At 45.2% G+C, this 21,652-nt stretch overlaps 1 protein-coding gene across 3 annotated transcripts in view; it reads left to right on the forward strand.

Moving 5' to 3' along the window:
• Positions 1-21,652, forward strand: part of PBX1 (PBX homeobox 1) — a 280,125-nt gene that overhangs the window by 227,096 nt on the left and 31,377 nt on the right. For 2 of the 3 annotated variants that reach the window (XM_032422112.1, XM_032422113.1), the window contains 4 exons: positions 2,835-3,025; positions 10,180-10,315; positions 14,154-14,313; positions 21,181-21,293. In XM_032422112.1, the coding sequence (XP_032278003.1) occupies positions 2,835-3,025; positions 10,180-10,315; positions 14,154-14,313; positions 21,181-21,293 (600 nt within the window). The remainder of the gene's footprint in view (positions 1-2,834; positions 3,026-10,179; positions 10,316-14,153; positions 14,314-21,180; positions 21,294-21,652) is intronic. The other variant, XM_032422114.1, reaches the window with a different exon arrangement.

Below are 21,652 nucleotides of genomic sequence, written 5' to 3' on the forward strand. Positions count from 1 at the left end.
TCTAGCAGATCATGGAGGTAGTAAGGTATTTAAGAGCTGGTATCTTCTAATAGATAAAACCGTGATGTCAGAAGGCTCAATTTTGTTCCAAGTGTCATTTAAAAAACGGATGCTCTTGTGGCTTTGCAGGGTTCTCCAGCTTTGATAAGTAATGCTGCTGGGGCCTGGGTGAAGCTAAATCTGTAGGGCTGAACCGGGCTGGGTTAGTCGGTGCATGGCTAGGGGAATCCTAAATCCCAGTTGCGTTCTTTGCTGAGATTGGCACCAAATCCAGTTTGAAGGAGGAAGGGAAGAAGACGGGCTAACCAGAGAAAATGACTGCCTTTACGACTGTCCACAGCAAAGGCTCCCCGCCCCCCGCCCTCCTCTCCCGTCTCAGAAATTCCAGCCTGTGAGGGTTCTCTTTAATTAGCAGTTGTCACCCCAACTCTCCCCATCACTGTCGTATTGGGAACGCCTGACCTAACAGAGGCAGCCTGGCTTCCACAGCCGCAAGCTTGCGGGACCTGAGGAGGACGTGGTGTGGGTCGTTCCTGGAAAAACCTGGATCGTTATGTCCTGTCTGAAATGGACTTGGAACTGGTCTCCGCTCTCTGTTGCGTGTTCCTGAGCAGCTGTCCAGCAGCTGCCTGTTCCCACCTCAGCAGTGGGAGAAAAGACCCTACTGTCTGTTTATGGCAGAGCAGAAAGGGCTCCAGGATAAAATGTCTTGAATAAACATCAGATATTGTGAGTATTTCTATTCCCTGTGATGACGCACGTTATTATTAGCCCAGCACTGGGGCTTCCCAGCGGAGAGGAGTGCACTTGACAATGCCCCTCACATCCAGCCCCTCCCCTGCTGGAGCCCCCATCAGGTGAGGAGGCGCAGGCCAGCGAGGGGCCGCACTTGCCCACGGAGCTGGTCGGGATGCTCGCTCTGTGCCTAGCCCTGCGCTCCCCACCCCGTGGCCTCTTAGAATCGACTCGATGCCACGTCTTATGTCCTTCCCTTTGTTTACAAGTGGGGGGGGGTGGGTCGGCAGGGAAGAAGCTTATCATACAGATCTGGTGTTTATATAGAAATTTTCTTGGTGGAGAGCAGAATGCTAGATGGACCTGACCTCTGGGTTTATCTTCAGCGTGGGCCTGCAGAGGAGAAAGAAGGTAATCATGACCCTGTTTCTTTTTACCAAGAGGGAAGCTGGCGCTGGATATACCCTCACACAGCCAGACATACACCTAGTAACTCCTCTGACCCTTACCATACCCTCTGAGGTGGGTGCTGCCACCCCCGTTTCACAAATAAGGAAGACGCGTCCCAGAGAGGTTAGGTAACTGTCCAAGGTCCCACAGCAAAGTGAGTCCCAGAGACAGCGTCTGTATGCAGGCCGTCCAGGCCCCTCTTGCCCACTCTACTGTGTCCGTGAGCACAATTCACGTCACCCGCAGGTCACTGTACAAGACCAAGGCGGCTGCTGGCCTTGCTCAAGGGTAGGAATGATTGAATCCAATCCCTCCAACGTATAAAATGAGGCACCGAGTGGTGAAAGGCTTTGCCCAGACACTCATGGAGGCGGGCTCGAAGACCAGGGCTCCCAGTCCCCAGTGTAGACGCAGCCCGGTGGATGCGTCTGCCGAGGTATCTTCGGGCGACCAACCTCGAAGGATTTCTTAGAGAAATGAGGAGTGAATGTGTCGTTGTTCCTGCATTCTTGACAGATAGGAGAGGCTTTGTGCTGTAAATGCAGTGTTATCGTTAATGAGTGTGTTTCTGGTGTTGCTATTAAGTTGGAGCCCTTTGAGTCCCTAGTTCTTTGACTGTCAAAGACCATCTTGCCTGTTCTGTTACAAATCTAATATAGTCTTATAACATTACTGTAGGTTAGCCCGTGAGTAGATATTTCCATTTGCGGGCTCCACTAAGGAAAGCAGACTTCAAATGTTAAGTAATAGTCACCACAAGGAAGGCCAGTGGTGTGCACAGGAGCAAGTTTGGGTTCTGGGAAAGGACAGAAGTCCCCAGCTTGCAATAAGAAGTGTTCAGGTCCTGGCTCGACTGCTCCCTTTTTGCTGTGGGCCTTAGGAAAAAGGCCCTCCTCCGCCTGGGCCACAGTTTACGCACCTGGAAAATAAGGAGGGGGGTAAAGCGATCTTTAACCTCACCTCCAGAGCTGATGGTATGTGGGTCTAACTGGAGAGGTTTCCTTTCTGCAGGGATGGCTCCTGAATTCTCTCCATCATGTGTTGATGCTATTTCTACAAGGCCTCTGAGGACAGATTCCAATTTGTGTTGTGGATATAGTGGGTCTTCAGGAGGCCAGCAGAGGAGGGAATTCTGGTAATAAAACTGAAAGGAGAAATAGGTGGATGAGAAATCTCCCAGAAGAATTAGCTTTTAATTTCATGATTCCGTCCTTTGGGCTGTTGACGCATCCCAAAACTGGACATGTGGAGGTTCTAATATATCAGAGATAATGAGCAAGGTAGAAGTTCGTGCCCTATCTGACCCCAAACTCTCTTCGGCTGTTAACATTGGGGTAAAGGGTCGTGGGGTGTATTTTATACTAGGATTCATGGTCCCAACCTTTCACTGTATTAAAATACATGAAAAAAAAAATGATTAAGATTTCTCTTTACCCTTTAGAAAAATCTCAATCGTGGCCAAAGTTAGAGTAAACAGGATGAAAGGTATCTCTAGGCCAGTCATTTATTTTATCCCTCTGATGTGACAAAACCCCCACAGACTAGCTGAGTTGTCTCCACGTGTACGAGTCTCTAGAAAAGTCCACGCGGCCCTCCGTCTAGGCCCGGACCCTCCACACGCGCCGGTGTTTACTGTCCTGCCGTTCCAGGCATGCAACGAGTTTACCACCCATGTGATGAACCTCCTGCGGGAGCAGAGCCGGACCAGGCCCATCTCCCCAAAGGAGATCGAGCGGATGGTCAGCATCATTCACCGCAAGTTCAGCTCCATCCAGATGCAGCTCAAGCAGAGCACATGCGAGGCCGTCATGATCCTGCGCTCCCGGTTTCTGGATGCGCGGTGAGTCACCAACAGGGCCACCTGTCCCCTGGGGGGATCCCGGATGCAGGGTTGGGACCCACACCTGGCCCTCTCTAAAAGCTGCATTTTCACCATGTCAAAGGCCCAGCGGAATGGCAGCCTGCAGAAGCTTCTGGGGTCTGGGGAGGGAGGCTGCCAAGACTCCGTAAGCCAGTGGTTTTGAACAGCTCCAAATAGGAAACCGTGTGATGAGAGAGGATGCTTTCTCTTACCCCTGCTGCTTAATCTGAGTGAGAAGCAGGGATGACTGAGGTGGGTGAGAGCAAGGACAGCATTTTCATCCCTCTCAGTACCCCTTTTACAGGTGTGTCTTGTAGCTCTGGGCTGGGGTGGGCTCACTGGATGCCACCGTGACCCCCGTTCTCCAGAAAGATGGTGCAGCTTGAGAGCTGTGAACTTTTCTGCATTACAGACAGGTAGAGAGTGCACTGAGTTCAGCTCAACAAATATTTGTAAGTAGATCACCATGTGGCATCCTCTGAGCTAAGTTTCCAGAGCACAAAGACAAATAGGACCTGGTCCCAGGGGTCCGGAGGAGCAGGGGCTGGTCTGCTATGTGCCCAATTTTCAATCAGGGTTTGATGTTTTCCATCTGGCATTGCTACTCGTGACCTCACTTGTGAGTTCACAGAATTCAGTCGAAGAAACCCTGGATAGAAAGGTCCTCGGGACACCTGAGTGGCTCAGTCAGTTGAGTGTCTGTCTTCTGCTCAGGTCATGATCCCAGGGTCCTGGGATCGAGTCCTGCATCGGGCTCCTTGCTCAGTGGGGAGCCTGCTTCTCTCTCTCCTTCTGCCCCTCCCCCCAATCATGCCTTTTCTCTCTCTCTCTCTGACAAATAAATAAAATTAAAAAAAAAAAAGAGAGGTCCTCTTAAAAAAAAGATAAAAACGAGAACAGAGAACCAGTAATCAGTTCTTGGCCCATACTCTCTAGACCAGTGGATTTATCCAGATCCTTCTGGTTTCTTTAATTTTTGATACGCAGCCTGCAAGATGGTGGTAATCCTATCTTTCATATACTCGAGAGGAAGGTTTTGATCATTGATTTAGCAGACATGTTTTCAGGGTGTGGGCATCCTTCGCGATCGACAGCCCTCAGATTAGCCAGCTTCTATAAATGCAGGTTTCACCATTCATTACTTCAATTCCTAAAAATCATCCCAGGCTATGATTTCAGTTAGTAGAACTTCACGTGTGTCAGAGTCCTGTGCCATTTCATGATCTACAGTTTTGTCCCTTTTCAATGAGATGGAAAGATTCACTGCTCCTTGTTGAAGTTGTTCACCCCCGAACTCATGCATTATTCAGCTCGCTTAACCTGTATTTCTTTCTGTTCACAACTGTGGTTATTGCAGTCCACAGACCTCTTTAAAACTCTCTAGCATCTCCTAAACTCCCTTCTATTCAGTGTGTTTTGGGTCACATGGAATATGAGTTGAGAATACCAGCTAGCGAGATGCATCTCTGGGCCACCAGAATTCTATAGGGTAAGTCAAGAGAAAGTTCACACAAAGAGTTTTATCCAGCTGGGCATGGTGATGGGGGAGGTGGTAGGGAGGCAGAGTCTCCCTGAAGCAGGGCCCCCGTGCATCTCCCTCGCCTCGCGACCTGCTGCCAACCCGGCTTCCTGAAAGCAGTTGAGTGCAAGTGGCTGGTGGCCTCTGTCCAGGTCCTGTGACCGTTCGGCTGCCACCGCCCCTCTGCGTGTGTTGCTTCCATCCCCATGGAAACTCCCCTAGTTAAAATTCTGGAGTTGGTATTTGTGTGGGCAGATATTGAAAAAGAGAAAAGTCGGGCCCAGACTGGATTCTCGTCCAGAGAGAACCCGGGGAGAAGGGAGAGGCGGAAATCCTTGTCTTGTTGGATTTCTGCTCGAGGTAACTGTGCTGTGTGCAGTTGAAGGTCAGGCTCAAAACTGGGCGAGCTTTGTACACGGTTCCTGTCACTTCCACCAGCCTTCGCCTAGGTGGTTCCAGTTGGCATCAGAAGAACAATCACTTACGAGAGGGTCTCTTTCCTGCTTCGGTTGCAACCTTTGATTCAGCGCCTCTGAGCCAAGTCTCCGAACTAAAACAGCTCAGCTTCTGTCATTGTTACTAGCACTTATTTTGAGGGTATATTTGGTATTGGTGAAAGAGTATAACTCCAAATGCCAGCCGACGGCTGAGCAAATGGCTTTCCGGGCTCAAAAAAGAAATGTTTACCCAGACCTCGTGATTGGGGTAGTTTCTATCACTGCTTCCAGTGCTGTAGTTGGAGAGCTAGCTAAACAAACCTCAGTGAGAAAGAGAAACCGGTGCTGAAAGCCACGTGTATCTGATGGGCAGGGCTTCATCAGTGAAAGATTTGGTGGAAGACAAATGAAATACAAGGGGAGTTTGACTTAGTAACAGCATTAGTCATTGTAATGTCACAGGCATGTGGAGTCGAATGGTGCTACTTTGTTACAAAATACTCCTTGTCTCCGTTTTCTGTTGCCACCTAACAGATTATCGCAAATTTAGCAGCTTAAAACAACACAAAGATATTATTGAACAGTTTCTGTGGTTTAGGCATCTGGGCACAGTTGAACAGGATCCTCAGCCCTAGTCTCACAAAGCTGTCATCCGGGTGTCGGCAGAGGCCATGATCTCATCGGAGGCTCCAGGGTCCTCTTCCAAGCTCATTCCCGCTGTGGGCAGAATTCAGTTCCTTGTGGTTGTGGGACTGAGGTCCCCAGCTCCCAGAAGCCATTCTCTCCCCCTGGCCAGCTTGCGTCTTCACTGCTTGCTTTGTTCCTGGAAGCCAGCAAGAGAATCTCACCGTTTTAAGGCTTTAACCTAATCTCCCTAAACTAACAGGACGGATATCCTTTCTTTGTCACAACCCCACCCACACTCGGGGGAGGGTGGGGATGCCAGGCTGGAATCTGGTACCTTCTTAGGATTCTGCCTTCCATAGTCCTCAGCTAAGCGCTTGGTCCAGGTGTGTCCATTCAAGTCATATCCTTTTCTCTTCCTTACATTGACTTAATTGTGCCAGAAAAAATATCCATCCATCCACCCATTCATTCATTCATTCATTCATTCTACATTTATTATCTCATGCTATGGCCCAAACATTGTGCTATCAAACTTGGTAAAGTTATTGTCAGGACTCTCAACACAGTTTTCTCAGTTGAAAGAGGGAGAGAGAGAGAGAGAACTTACACACACTCTTAATGATTTTCAAGCAATAATTTTAAATTCTGTTCAGTAACATTTTGCTGGAGACAACAATAAGAGGATAAACAGCTGGAAGAACACCTCTGCATTTCCCCCCCGAGAGAGGGATTACATTAAATGAAGTAGTAAAGTGGAAGGCGGGCAACGAGAGGGAAGGACATGCAGGAAGGTCTGGGCCGACTGGCCTGTATTTAGACTGACTTATCTCGTTGAGTTTTATTCTCTGCCAGATGCTGTGCTAGCCACCAGAATAACTAAGAGGGAAAAAAACGCATATAAATGTGGGTCTTACCTTCAAAGAGCTCATAATCGTGTGGGACAAACAGACACTCTGATGAGTGAACATAAAATGGCATGTTCCTCGTGAAGTACCTCTCCCAGTGCCGCCTGAGGGGGGGGCCGAATGCGGGAGAGGGCAGACAGTTTGGGATCCCAGAGCGAGCAGGGTGTTTGCCAAACAGAAAGACTACCATGGGCAAAGGGAAACAACGCAAGCCAACATCAACAAGCATTACTTCGCTGGAGTGCTTACTATGTGTGAGGCACTAGGGTTTCAAAGATGAGGGACATGTGGCTCCTTCCTTTGAGGAACTTGTTTAGCTGGGGAGACCTAGGTGAACCTGTGGCGAATGCTGTGGGAGAGAAATACACGGGTTGGTGTGAAGAGGCACGGGAGTGTAAAAGTCACGAGTGTCTTTGGGGGCATGGAGAAGCAAGCATATGATGTGGCTAGACAAAATCGTGCAGAGCGCGTTTAGGACTAGGGGAGATGCGGCACTAGGGATAGGACAGGTCCACTGAAGACCCTTAACTGTACCCGTGAAGACTTCAAATTTGTCCTGAGAAACAGAAACCGTGAGAGCTGTTTAAGGAGGGAACGCCGTCATTTAGAGCTTAAGTTCTCAAACTGCACTGCTCAGGTTCAACTTCTGGCAACCTTTGTAAGGCGGGCTAAGTGGCCTATCCTCCCTAGGACTCTGGTCTGTAAAATGGGGCTAATCCTATGCACAGGAATAAATAAGATAATATGAAGAAAAAAAAAAAACTTAGGATAGGGTTGGAATATGGTATTCACACCATAATTCACACAGTACTTCCTTAATATATTAAGGATCACCACATTATATATTATTTATTATTTTATTTATTGTATTTATATTTTATTATTATTATCATTACTATTACTATTATTGTGACATGATCAGATCCATGGTCTGGGAGAATTATTCTAGTGCTTCTCTTGAGGACGAGCTGAATGGGACAGGGGACACAGTAGGACCCCACTGTTAAAGCCCGTGCTCCTCAAACTGGGTGAACACAGAATAAGTATGAAGTGCCTTCCCCATTTTACTTAAATATGCAGGGGAAGATCATTTTCCTTTTAAGATAAACATTGTGTGCATTACAGAATAGACTAAAGCAAGAGGTTTGAGAGACATTTCATGCTTTTGATGGTGTGTGGCAGGGTTGTGAGTTCACGCCTTCCAGAAAGTATTTCTGGAATGCATCGGTCTAGAGTTGCCCTGTCTGGTAAGTGGCTATTTGATTTTTAAATTTAAATTAATGCAAACTGAATTACATTGAAATCAATAAAATTTCAGAATGTACCGCTCCAGTTACACCAGCCACATTCGAGCTGCTCCGTGGCCACAAGCGGGCTCGTGGCTGCTAGACTGGGCAGCAGAGATCTAGAACATTCCCATTATTGCTGAAAGCACCACTGTGCAGCACTAGCCAGACCATTACATGATAGAGAGTGGCTTCTCTGAACCCATTTCAAAAATAGAGCAACAATAGGCTGGAATAAAAGGGTCGGATTTGAAAGAATAGAACTGACAGGATTTGCTTTGGGGCCCCTCATCTGATGAAGGTAAGACAGCAGGACGGGTTAAGAACCACCCCTAGGTTCCGGCACCTGCTAGGTACTCAAATATTTGAATGAATGGATGGATGAACAAATTAGACACGGTGTACCACATCCATAGTGATGTGGGGAAGGAAGACAATGGAGCTGGTTTGGGTGAAATGTGATGCGAGTTTTGGAGATAGAGTGTGTTGGAAGTGCCTGGGGATTGTGGTGGTAGACGGGCAGTGACCCTTAGGAGAGTCGACGGGGCAGGAGGGAACGCATTTGGTATTTAGCAATGGTGTCTGGAGTGCCTACACCTCCCACTCTTGACTCACTCTGATTCAAAAGGTTTCATTCCTAAAATGCCGCGTTTATCCAGTACTATTCGATCAACCTCCACATTCCTTAACATTAAACACCCAGATACCTAACTCCCAAGGGTTTTGATTGGCTCGAAGTCACAAATGTTAACTCACTAAGCTGATACCACTTCAAGCCAAAGCCAGGTGTCTAGCTCAAAGAACCGTATGGTCAGAAGTGTCTCATTTTCACTAGGTGTCCTGAAGTCCTGAAAAGTCCTGATCTTGGGATTTCCAAGGCCCTCTGTGGAGACAGCCACTGAGAGCAGTGGGATAAGGGAGCCCATCAGAGTCGATGAGACCACCCAGGGAATGTTGCACAGCAGTGTGAGAAGAGAGTCAGGAATAGCTTGTCGGCACCGGCCCCGTACCATCAGCTCATTCCAGGGAGGCCTCCTTTGAGCTCAGTTGGAAGACTCCCAAAAAATACAGTGTGATGCTAATGCAGACAGCTGAATGAATGAACCGAGGTTCTCCCAATTAGGGGAGCCTTCAGGGTCCAGTTCCCCAGGCCTAAGACAACTGTTTTCTTTAGGTAGAGAAGAAGCCAAAGGTTATCTAAAGCCTGGCCTGGAGCCCACGTTGGCCGCTTGGCTATCTTCCCCCAAATTCCCAGCAGACAAGGACTTTTAACAAATACCTATTTTTTGAGTTGGGCTTTTTTTTTTTAATCCATTCTGCCCAATTTCTGATGCTGGGTGACCCAGAAACTCAGCATGATTTGGGAAAGTGACTTGGGCTTGGCATAGTCTGGACAGATGTGGTTAATACCTATGGACAGATGGTGTTCATCCGGTAAAATCAGGTACTTTATTGTGTTAATTAATCCAAGTGGGACCCTGAAAATACAATATTAGCTGAATTTTCTTGTCTAGCGAGGCTGTTCCCTGCTTTCTGTTGGGCTAAATCGGGAAATCCTGTATCCTGGCATAACCAAGGATGTTCTGGAAATCTCTTCCATAAGGAAAAAGCTTTTGATAAAAGCAAGAAAGGCAAAGTGCTAATGGAGCTAATTTAAAGATGGAGTCCCCACCGCCTTGAGGAGGGCCAACCAGCTTCTACTGTGAGCCTGGCGTCCCCAAACAGCTCCCCCGGCTGCCTACGGGCCTTAGCTGTGAGGAGGTAGTAAATGATTCTCACTTTAAATTAGTTCAATTAGCACTTTTTTTTTAAAGACAAAAATGCTTTTATTCAAAAAGTGGTTCTCTTCCTTTCAGCATCCTGTGTATTAAAGAGATTTCTGTGGGCTTTTGTTTTACCATTTAGCTGCTGTTCTTGCTTGAAAAGTACTGCTTGTCTCCTTCTGTGGGAGGTCACACAGTCCAGGGGGCTAATTTCAGTGCCTTCCACACCCTCTTCCCCAGATGCCTTTAAAAAAATGCTGTATGCATTTACCTGGGAATGGAATAAAGGGAAAATAATAACTTATTTTTAATGGAAGCCTCCAGAGTCTTCGTAATTGCCAGGAGGCAATTTGTACGTAAGAACGAGGTTGGGTTTTGTAGTTAAGCAGACCTGAATTCATACCTTGGTTCTATAGCATACAGATACTTTCAGTGACGGCTTTGGCAGCCAGCCCCTTGGTGCAAATTTCCTCTAATCCACTTTTTGCTCAAAAATTTGTCTTTTCACAGAAGTAGATCCCCGTCTCTCCCTCTTTATATGTATTTGGTGTGAACTTTTTTTTGTTTTTGTTGTTCTTTCTTTTCTCTTTATGAAGGCGGAAGAGACGGAACTTCAACAAGCAAGCGACGGAAATCCTGAATGAATATTTCTATTCCCATCTCAGCAACCCTTATCCCAGTGAGGAAGCCAAAGAGGAGCTAGCCAAGAAGTGTGGCATCACAGTGTCCCAGGTGAGGAGCCCTCCAAAGGCTCAGCCCGTAGCCTGGCTCTGGTCTCAGAGGTGTTGCTTTACTGAGCTTTCATGCCTTGCAGGTTCCATTTGCTAAAGCCCTCACGCGGCAAGGGAAGCACGTGAGGTGTTTAAGTAGGAGAGTTTCCAGGTAAGTACCTGGACAAACTTGAGAGGGACCAGCAGAAGTGGCAGAAGTAGAGTACAGTAGACAAACAGGGGTAGGGTTCTTCCCATTGAATGCTCCGTTGCTTCAGAAATGGGTCAAGGTTCTTGCCTGTCCTTGGAAAGCTATCCGCATTTCTCATACTATTTTTCTCAAACACAGTCCATTCCTTAGCCCGTCTTGTGCCCAACCCAGGAAAGAGTCAGTGAATGGAACTTTTCAGGGAAAGGGACTCAAATGTCTTCTCTTGATGTGCTCGCTCTGTAACTGATGGAGTGTGGGAATTTTAACATGTCACTATGATTGCATTGGAATGGTTGCACAAAATGTCACTGGGTGCCCCTTTTGCACAAAGAGCGATAACCATAACAGGTGCCTTTGACGTGGAAAGGTACATGATAAAACATTTTTATCGACCTGGAGTCTTCAACTTTAGTATGAAGTAGAAAAGTAGGCAATATTTATATGTATTTATATTTTGTCTACTCAAGGGATCTGTCCAAAACTTCTTATTTAATCTGAACCTCAAATACCACCCCTGGTCTCTAGCTGAGAACAGTAATGATGGTTCTGAAAGCTATCAGAGAAATTTCCTCTGAAATATGTCTCATGCAAGAGAACCATATGTACTGGCCTTTCCATAAAAGAGGTAGGGGAGTGGGGGAAAGAAGCCTACTGTGGCAAGAAACTTCACTTAGCATTTTCCAAGCAAAATAGATGCTGTTTTGTATACACTGAGCATTTGTACTTCCTTGAATTGAATCCTGGCTTCCGTTGCTCCCTGCAGAGTGCTGATCCCATCAACCTGTGCTTAGCTAAGCTCAGTTAGGTCCAGTCAGAATAGAGACCTCCACACAGAGTGTGTGCAATGAAGAGCTCACCAGGGCCTCCCCAACAGGCTGTGGGGGATTTTGCAGCAACCTTGGAAACACCAACCCTTTCAACTCAGACCTTCCGCAGGTGCTTTGACCCAGGTGAAGGTTGTTCCAGTCTTAACCCGAGGAAGGCAGAACATGAGTGGTCAAACTCCGGTCACCTGGTTTTATCTAGGTCTCTAACCATTCTTGTCCAACTTTAGATCCCTTGTCCACAAGAAAAGACATTTGATGGTTTTTGGTATTTGCTGCCTGTTTGAGGAATGGTTCCAGGATGAACCGTATCACTAACTGACCATCAGTAAATTTGATACATGGAATCTTCTGCTTCTAAAGTAGAACTAAATCACTAGACTGAATTCTGATTCTGGGATTCAGAATTCTAAATCCCTATTGAAGGTAGAAGGAACTGTTCTGGAGTTAGTCTGTATTCTATCTAGATCAAAGATGGAATCCCGGCCTGTTCCAGCAACTTTCACTTCCTTTGTTATGGAAACTCAGGTGCACATAGTTTGTCCATTAAAATGAATATTTACGTACTGTATCACCTTTCGCTTTGCTTCACCCACGCTAAGGCCATGCCATTCTTCCTTCCCCATCACATGACTCCCTCCCAACTACAACAGAGCTGTTCCACTGTTGCCAAACAAGTCCCATTGGGAGACAGTATGATATGATACAATAACAAGAGCATTTGTCTAGGAACATGTTTTTGTCAGGAGTCAACTGTGAGATTTTAGGGAACTCCCTCTTTTTGGATCCTAGTTGTCCCATCTGCCAATCATGGTTTGTTGGACCACATGATTTATTAAATCTCCCTTAAGTTCCCAAATCTAGGGGATCCCGATTTTGGACTTTTTTTATTGTAGCCATTTTGGGGCTGTCTCTTTCTTTTTTGTTTTTTGGGTTTTTTGTTGTTTTTGTCAGTTTTTTTGGTTAATAATTACCCCCCCATCTTGGGGTCCCTGGGTGGCTCAGTCAGTTAAGACTGACTCATGTGTCTTCCTTCCCACTGGACTTTGCCATGGCTCTGCCCAGGCTCCTCAAACTTAACATGTTTGAAATGTGATCAAACTCTCCCCAGAGAACTGATTATTTTTTCCGTATTACCTGTCTCAGACTGTGTCTGTCCTCTATGTGTCCCTAGTGCCTAGCACATGGTAGACCCTCCGTGACTATGAACAGCAAGTTAATTAATGAAAGCACTGATTATGTACATGGCTCAGGACATCCAGTATCACCTCGTGGGCCATGTAGGGAATGCCTGAACTGACCAAGCATCTTGCCCACCCGTCTGTTCTTCTCGTTGAGAAGAGACTCACTCCCACAACATGTTCCTTCTCGTCTTCTCAAGTAGCTTATTTAACTAGACCTCAGGCATTTCTTTCCTTCTCTAAAGTCCTCCCAAACTACCTTCATCTTTCCCCCTTTTTTCCAACACATCCAGTTACCTTAGAAAAATCTCCCTGCCTCATTTCCTCTCCGTCATACGAATAGTGAAAGTTATAACAAGGAAAGCATGAGTTTGGGAATGGAATTAGATATGCAGTGGTCCTAAAATGGGCCTTGCTCTCCTGTAGGCACCAGCATTTACAATGACTCAAGCAATTTCTCATTGAATTTTTCTCCTCTCGTTTACTAATACTGCAATGGTATGGTTTGGTTTTGATAACAAAGGCTTGGCATTCCCTCCCGTAGCGTAAGCCACACAGGCAGAGGAGGGCTTACCTTATAAGATTTTTAACTTTTGCTAATGCATTTAAAAGGTAACTGTGGTTTTACAAAAACGTCCTTTATCGGCCATTGTTCAGGTAAAGAGAAACTACGTGTCAGCTGTGGTACGTGTTACCAACTCTCTCTTCCCTCACCAGCTTCATAGTTCGTTTTGTAATTTTATTAAAAAAAAACACAACATTTTATTTTGAAATCACATCTGGACTATGGGGTATAAAGCGTTCCTCGTAAGGCAGGAATGACGGGGGTAAAACTTGAACTTAACTGCGTCGCCCCTTGTGTCTGGCAGGGGTCTTGGTATAAAGGGAACGGGGATGCAGAATGAAGCCAGGACGGCTGCTGTGAGCCACATGAAGGAAATAAATTAACAAGTGAAAGTAAATTAGGTTTATTTTGTGTATTGGCTTTAACATTTAAAGCCTGGAATTCAAAGGACTAATCTCTGCTATGCTTCAGTTTTTCCTCCTGTAGATAGCACCAAGCTTTGCTCAAAATACTTGGTGAAAACTATCCGATCGGATTATCTTGACCCTAAGGTCCACAGTACCTGCAGCTAAGAATCTAGTCCATATTAGCAATTATTCAACTTCTAAAAATTTGAAATTAATCCTTCAGTGAGAGCACCTGTATGTTGATACGGATTTGTATGGATGATTACAAGTCTGTGCCTCTTGATTGCTCAAAGTCAGTGTTAGCGTTGATAAGTAACATTTCTCCTGAAATGCTATGTTTATTTTGGTGTCGTGTTCTTAAGAGGTAAGCAATTTTAAAATGCTTGTCCTAAACTAAAATTGTCCAAATCCAAATCCAAATGAGCAGCTCCTCCGTAGGATGTTCTGCTGCATTGTTTTTGCTAAATGGTGTTGTATTGAGCAAGAGAACTGCGTTGTGTGCAAGGGTCCCTCTCGGTGCCCTTCCTTCAGATCTTCTCATTGATGTTTCAGAATTAGAATAGGATCAGCCCGTGCAGCCTGCCTCCAGCCCTCCCAGTACCTTCCTTTTCCTCTGAGATGTTTGTGCAGGACGGAATGTTAACTTTCTCCTCTTCTCTTTAACTGCTCCAGGTATCAAACTGGTTTGGAAATAAGCGAATCCGGTACAAGAAGAACATAGGTAAATTTCAAGAGGAAGCCAATATTTATGCTGCCAAAACGGCTGTCACTGCTACCAATGTGTCAGCCCATGGAAGCCAAGCTAACTCACCCTCGACTCCTAACTCAGCTGGTTAGTTTCTTCTTTGATTTGGGGGGATCGTGCTCCATTTTTGTACTTGCTTTTCCTACATTGGGGTTTTCTTTTCATTCTTTAGGTTTCCGATTGGTTGACTTATGCATTTGATTGTCCCTTTTTGTTGTCGATGCCGCTTGGGGCGTTTCCGCTCATTTCCAAAGAGCAGTGTGTTTTACTGTTTATAAGATGGGCTTGTCTGGAGGTTTGCGCTAACGTGTTTAAGTTGAACAGACCCAAATTGGCTGGTTTTGATGAAAAGACCTTCACATTCTCCTTTCCAAGATGACAGTGAGCTACATCTAATACTTGGAGCCCTTGGGGGCTCTGGCATTTAGTCTGGTTCATATAAAGTTTTTATCCTTGTCTATTTTGCTGTTCCCATCACATACTGTTTGGGTGACCTGTTAGCATACATTCTCTGCAGGAATATTCCTCATTATAATGCTCTGGTCTGCAAAGCCAGACTGGGATGACTGCTATACATTGTTTAGAGTTGTTTTTCTTCACTGTTGCATTTTGTTGGTTTCTTTATGTAAACTACGAAGAACATTGCTGGTCATTAATTCACATTATTTAGATTCCACTCTTCCTATTATAGTATTAGTCATGTGTTCTGCCCCTGGTTTTATTTTAGTAAATGTGCATTATATCACTAACTTCAGAGCTTAGGCTAACACATAATATATTTTGGGGTTTGCCTAGTACCACCAGTTCTGAATTTCCACACACACACACACACACACACACAAACATAGTCGATAATACATAAATGATAACCTTAGTGTTTGTATGCTATGGAAGGCGTGTTGGTACTTTTTTGGGGGTTTTTTTTTGGTAAGGGAAACCCAGAAATACTTCCTTAGTAAATAATTTTGGTCTCAGATTATTCATTATAATGAACCAGCTGCACTGATTTTGGGGGTGGGATGCACATCTAAGAAAACGGATGCCTCCAACTTGAAGGGTCGCAAATTTAAATGTGTTTGACCATAAGATGATTAAAAATCTAAAACATTTCTGGGAAGTGCCTTTGACCCCGAAGCTTATTTGTTCACTAAAATAAATTCTCTTTCTACCTTATGGTGGATTGTTACTGGAGGCCTGTAAGGCTCCACACTCTAACGTCTTCTGTGAGCTTCTAGATGCCCTAATTTGTTACAAGGTTCTCCCAAGTCACTGGGCTGTACCACCATGGCCTTCTTTTGTTTAAATGGAATCATGCATGAAGAGTGGCCTGGGCTTTGTAAGCATGGACATGGTAAGACAGTGTAGTGAATTGTCTGGTTATATATTTTTCCTAGCACACCAGGTTGGGTAACTCTGAGGAGCATATTTACTTTTTGAGGTTTGTGTGTGTGTATTTCCTTCTCTCCCCCTCCTGGCATGATTGACAAAGGATAAAGGCTAAGAGGCTCAGCAACCAGAGAGTTTCCTTCTTCCCCATCTGGTCAGCTATTAAGCATTTCAGACTCCCGGCAACACTGGTTGAATCGCGCTGCTAGGCAGACGTGTTCACTTGTCTTGGAAGAAGTACAGTCCTGTCAACATTAGCAAAAACACACTCACCACTCCTGCAAAGGTTGTCATAATGCAAAACAGATATCAAAATGACTTTTTCCTGTCCCTGATATATCTGCATTGCAGATGGTTGAGCATGATTTATGACTAGTCCCTAGAAGGGCCCTGTGCACTCCCTTCATTACTAAAGCCGTAACTTTTTATTCTTTTCTAAAGCACTTAAAAAGAGAAAAGTAAGCATTTTAACCCCCCACTCTGTGTTTAAGAATTATTTTGGCTCTCTTGGAATGTCAGTCAATGATTACAGTTTTCTAAAGAATTTTTCTGCTAGCTTAAACTTAGGTGACTATTCTAAGCACAAAGTAAATTATTATGGAAAATTTGAGCTCAGCCTTCCAGTTGTGCCTAAATTGTTGGAAATAATATGCAGAGGAACCCTTTGTAGTGCTTTTTTTTTTTTTTTACAGTAGAGACAAAAGAAAATACTATTGTATATGTGCAATAGCGTGGGATTTTCATTCATTAACGTTTTAACAGAAAAGTTATACACGGGCTTTTCTGTATTTTCCTTTGCTCTTATCACAACCCAAAGCATTGCACAGATGAAGTGAGAACTTTAACGTGTTCAGACTTTTAACATAGGGTGCTTATGATGTTGCGTATTAGCTCCTTGATTATTCCAAAGGATAAAGGATCACTGAAATAGATACAAGTTTTAAATAAGAGGTTAATATGTGAAAATATATTTTGGCTGAGTTTGAAGTCTAAGAGTTCTGGGACCTGGGAACTTTTTATATCCTTAATATTGAAGCAGGGTATTTTTTTCTTTCCCAGAAGCTTTACTAAATATACATACTCATTTCTATTGCAAAGAAGATACTTGGCAAGTAAATCTTCTTCCCTCTAGAGGCTTTTGTGTGGACAAGCAGTTCTTCAGTGTCTTTATTTAGGTCACTTCTGAATATTCCTAGTTGTTGATATATGCCTAATCTCCTATTTCCTTAAGCATAATTCATTAAAATCACTTCGGGCGAGGACCCGTGGGGGACGAGCAAGCATGTAAAGAGAGATACTTGGCATGCTTCATATTTGACACCAGCAGAGTCGGGCAGAATGGCTGGAACAAAGAGAGAGAATAGAAGGAAGAGAAGAAAATTAAGTTTTCAGGAAAAAAAAGAAGCAAAAATGGGGGCCATTTGAAGCAATCGTTATAACCTTGGGTCCATACTTCTGCAGTCACCTAGAGGGACACATTCTCATTTCTATTTTTGATGAACTTAGAAAAGCAGGAGTAAGGTCTCAGAAAAACGGGGCCCCTTTTGGAAGGTTGGGTTATCTTCTGGAGAACATTGAGCATCCAAGAAGGAAATTGGCTTGGGCCTTGCAGATGTTTGCTGTGGCATAGCATTGGCATTGATATTTAATTAGGTTCTGTGATTAGCGAAGCAATCGCAGGCTTACTGAGGCTAAGGCTCCCTCCCCCGCTTTGAATCTTCCTTTGCTGGCTCTGTGTGTGTGTGTATCAAGGACATCGGCAGGCTCGACCATGAAAGTTTTTCTTCTGGCACTACTTAGTTAGGGGCAAGCCCTTGTACATATTTGTCACACCCCTAATAGAAGGTTTGGCACTTTTCTGGATTGGGGGAAGATGATCATATTAAAACCCCCCAGATTCTGGCTTCCTAAGAGAAGTTTATGTATATAATACACACAGTTAGAGAGGAGGTAACACATCCAGGGAGGTTGGCTGACACTTAGTAAATCCATAGGAACTCTTAGAATTTTTTTTTTTAAACCAAGTGAAAGAATGTATCCCATGGATGTTTTCTGCTGTGCTCTTTCTTCCCTTAATTTCTAAGTAGAAAATGAAAACACAGCCTGCCGGAATTGGAACTCTAGAACCTTGCCACGTGCACCTTCTAAAGGGGTTTCCCGTCGAACCAGACAGCCTTTCTGTCTTGGGCCTTGTCCTGGGTAGAAAGTAACAATGATTTTTGGAGTTTGGAAGGGGAATAATCATGGAAGATAAGAGAAGCAAGCCGGAGACGTAATGAAGTTGTATCTAGCAAAGAGGCTCCATCTTTTGAGCCTCCAAATGGTGTTGAGAGTCTAGTCTGATCGGCTGCCACCCAGTCTCTCAGGAGCCTTGATTTCAAAACTGCAAAATGAAGGCAATACTTGTCATACATCTGCTTCATAAAAATGCTCTGAGGAATAACAAGCCAATCCTTTTAAACCCTTTGAGTTCCTCAGTAAGAAAAAGTAAAGCCTCTCTTATTCTGCGTCATTGGTTCTCAACAGGGTGAACTTGTACCTCAGGGGACATTTGGTAGGGTTTGGAGACATTTGGTCGTCAGGGTTTTGGGAGGCAGGTACTACTGGCCTCTGGTGACTAGAGGCCAGGGATGTGGCTGACCACCATCCTGCAGTACATAGAATGTTCCTCCACGATGAGCCCTTTTCCAGCCCCAAACGTCAATAGTACCCATGTCCAGAAACCTTGCTCTATAGAAGTTCAGATTTTATCATTAGTATTCTGGGGTTTTTGGGTGATGATGAAATGAATTGTTGTTTTATTTTTATTTTTTCCCTGAACAAATTGAAGTCTCCTAAAGACTCTTTAGAGTAGAAATGCAGCCTTCAGGAAATGACCTTGTGAAAATGGATGTTAGCACATCTCCACGTGGTCATATTTGCTGGAACCAATGCACTGGGATCCAGAGGTGATCCGTTGTTTCCCGTGCAGTGCAGCTTTAGCTCCGTACGTGTCCCAGATGTCTGGGTGACAGCTTACACGAGCCACCTGCCTCCCTTCCCACTCCAAACTCAGAACCTTTTAACTGGTGAGCACATCTTAAAATATGCTTCCAGTAATTGCTGATGACTTTCCAGCCACCTGCCACTGAGGTTCTTGACGGACCTTCTCCGCAAGCCAGGTAATTCCGTCGGGGTTCTTTGAGACCTCGCAGCACCTCCAAGACAGCCCATTCGCTCTCCGTCAAGGATACGTCCTTCTCAGAAAGTTGTCCATTCTGTGATAAGTTTTTTCTCCCTTCCAGTGCCCAATGAAGAACATGTCTTCTCCTTATTTCGAGTTTTGCACGGGCTTCTGTCTGCTTTCTTGTGGTGTTCGTGGCCCCTGGCCTCTTCTCAGAGCCATCCCTGCTTCTAGTTACTTATCAGAGAGTCGGAAGCCGTGGTCATGTAGTACAGGGCCGTACAGAGACAACAAAGTGCCAGAATAGCCGAGGCAAGAGCACAGGGACAATTCCTGATTTACTCTGATTCAAATGCATTTGTACATGAAGGCCATTGATATGCACATATTTATCTCTATGTATGTTAGGCAGCCGGACATATTTACAATTTATCTATGCACATATATTTTTTAAATCATCTGTGTCAGTTGCAGTGTGTATCTTGTAAATGGCACATCCCATACCTTCATGGTTCCGTGGATGCCATGTTCCTTGGCACCAACGCAGCCCTTTGGGGGTTTCTCCCGTTTCTCAGTCTGCGTGCTCATTTCCAACAAACCATCAGCCAGGCATAAGGAGTGTGGGTTTACTACATGGTATTTGGGAGAGAAAGAAAGTATCTGGGCATCAAACTGAATACTCTTAGGGGGCAAAAAGTTCTGATATTATATAAACAATTATAATTTGGGGTCCTGGAGCTAACAATTCCTGGTTCTGATGCCATCTAAATGTGAGCATGTGTTGTAAGAATGATGACAAAATGGCTCTTATTATTTAGGTTGTAGCTCTGATAAAAAGAAAGGTTGAGAAGGATGTGGATAGGACATGCAGGCCGGCTCGAGTCGCCCTCCCGCCCCCACAAAGAAAGCATTCCCTTCTTCCCGTGACAACAGAGTGTGGAGGATCAGCTTATGTAGCACAAGAGCTAGCTAGTTGCTGCGTGTGGGTGGACATCCCCAAAACAAAGAAAAACAGAGATGTTTCCTACCTTGAGGATCTCCCCAAGTGAACCATTTGGTTCTTCAAAATAGCTCCCTCCTTGAAGTATGAGGATCCTATGAGCAGTTCAGCATAGAGCAGAGTGGCAGAGTGCAGAATTCATTGCTAGTAAAGTGATTCTTCTACGGCACAGAAAAAGCCTTCTCTTGAGCTCCAGGAGATAGCCCTCTAGGAGAGCGCAATTCCCTACCTTGGGAGATTAAGAAAGTGTCAGAGCTGGGGCATCATTGCTGGGTGATCCCGCATGGATGATGGCTGTCAAAATGTGAGGACAAGAGCACAATTTGAGCAAGACAGAGTTGGAAATAGAGTGGAACTGACCTGGGTCCCTAAGGTCTCTCCTTTTCTAGGCTAATGTCATGTTTTAACCAAACCCTGCACGTTGAGCTTTCTTTCCTAATGCGCTGAGCTGCACGATGACTTCAGAATAATAAGAAGCTTCTCCACGCCCTTGTGTTGAGGCTGAGGGTGGGCTGGGTTTATCACAGTGCAACCTGGGTGCTGCCTGAAGGCTAACTATGTGGGAGAAGGCTTCTTCTCTGGGAGGGAAAAGCAGATGGTTGACTGCTCTTCTTGAGGCCCACTTTTATTATTATCGTAAGTGTTATTATTAGCATTTCATATTTCATGCATGCTTCAGAATTCCGGGGCCATTATTCTGTTTCATGTTCCTCCATAATAGCAGCTGGCAAGGGAAGACGTCACCATTCTCACATTCTTCTTGCAGTCCTTGAGGCTCTCTCGGGCTGCTTGCCACCCAGCAAGGAGCTTAACCTTCTTTCTAGAAATCAGGAATGTCAATGGACTCCCCACCCCGGGGCCAGCCCTAATGTGTGGCATTGCCTTCATGCACTCCCCACCCTCCCTCACCAGGGCTGCTTCCCATGTGAGGGCAGATGGGTTGGCAATAGCATATTTGGAAACCAGCCAAATAGCTCATGTGCTCCATCGTGGTGACGGAAGTACCATTGACTAGCCCATATTCTTCAGCTTGTGGTCCCCTGGCAACCCCTAGAATTTTGCGGGCATGAAAGAGAGGTCCTGGAGACCATTTCCAATTCAAATAGACTAAGTTGAGAAGAATAAATGCGAATAAATACTCCCTTTCTCAGCTTGAAGTCGTTAAGGGGACGCAGTCCTATTGGCAACTTGCAGTAAGATGTGGCTTCACATAACATGAGCGATATGCACCCTTTATTGCTTGCTCTGTTCTTCATGCTACTAACCAGACTCTGTTGATGTTATTTTTATTTTAGTATTTATTTGGGGGGGTTGCTTTGCATGTCATTCTTCCTCTTGGCTGTTAGTTGCAGGGGTTGAGCCTTTTCCTTTCTGTGATTCAGGTGCCTCACTCTTTCCTTTCCAGGTTCTTCCAGTTCTTTTAACATGTCAAACTCTGGAGATTTGTTCATGGGCGTGCAGTCACTCAATGGGGACTCTTACCAAGGGGCCCAGGTTGGAGCCAACGTGCAGTCACAGGTAGGGACCCAGCCAATGTGCCACCAGGTGAATGCATTGGAGTCCAAGAGCCCTCGGTTGTATTGGCACTTGCCAGTCCTGTCCAGAGAGAGAGGAAGAGAGAGCAAGGGAGAGGGTGAGAGAGGGAGAGAGAGAAAGAGAGGAAGAGAGAAAGGGGGAGAGAGAGAGGGAAATGTAGAAACAAAATCTTGCCAACGACAAAACCAAACCAAACCAAAGACAACCATGGTCATGGGGAATCTCGTCCACACTTTGTGAATGCATTTGGCTCTGGCTTGTCAGCCACAGTGGGAAAGCAGGAGAGAAGCAAGCATAGGGTGAGGTGGTCAAGGCCCATCGGGCACATAGAACCAGAGTAT

Source organism: Phoca vitulina, unplaced genomic scaffold (assembly GCF_004348235.1).
Source record: "Phoca vitulina isolate PV1807 unplaced genomic scaffold, GSC_HSeal_1.0 scaffold26, whole genome shotgun sequence".
Lineage (NCBI taxonomy): Eukaryota > Metazoa > Chordata > Mammalia > Carnivora > Phocidae > Phoca > Phoca vitulina.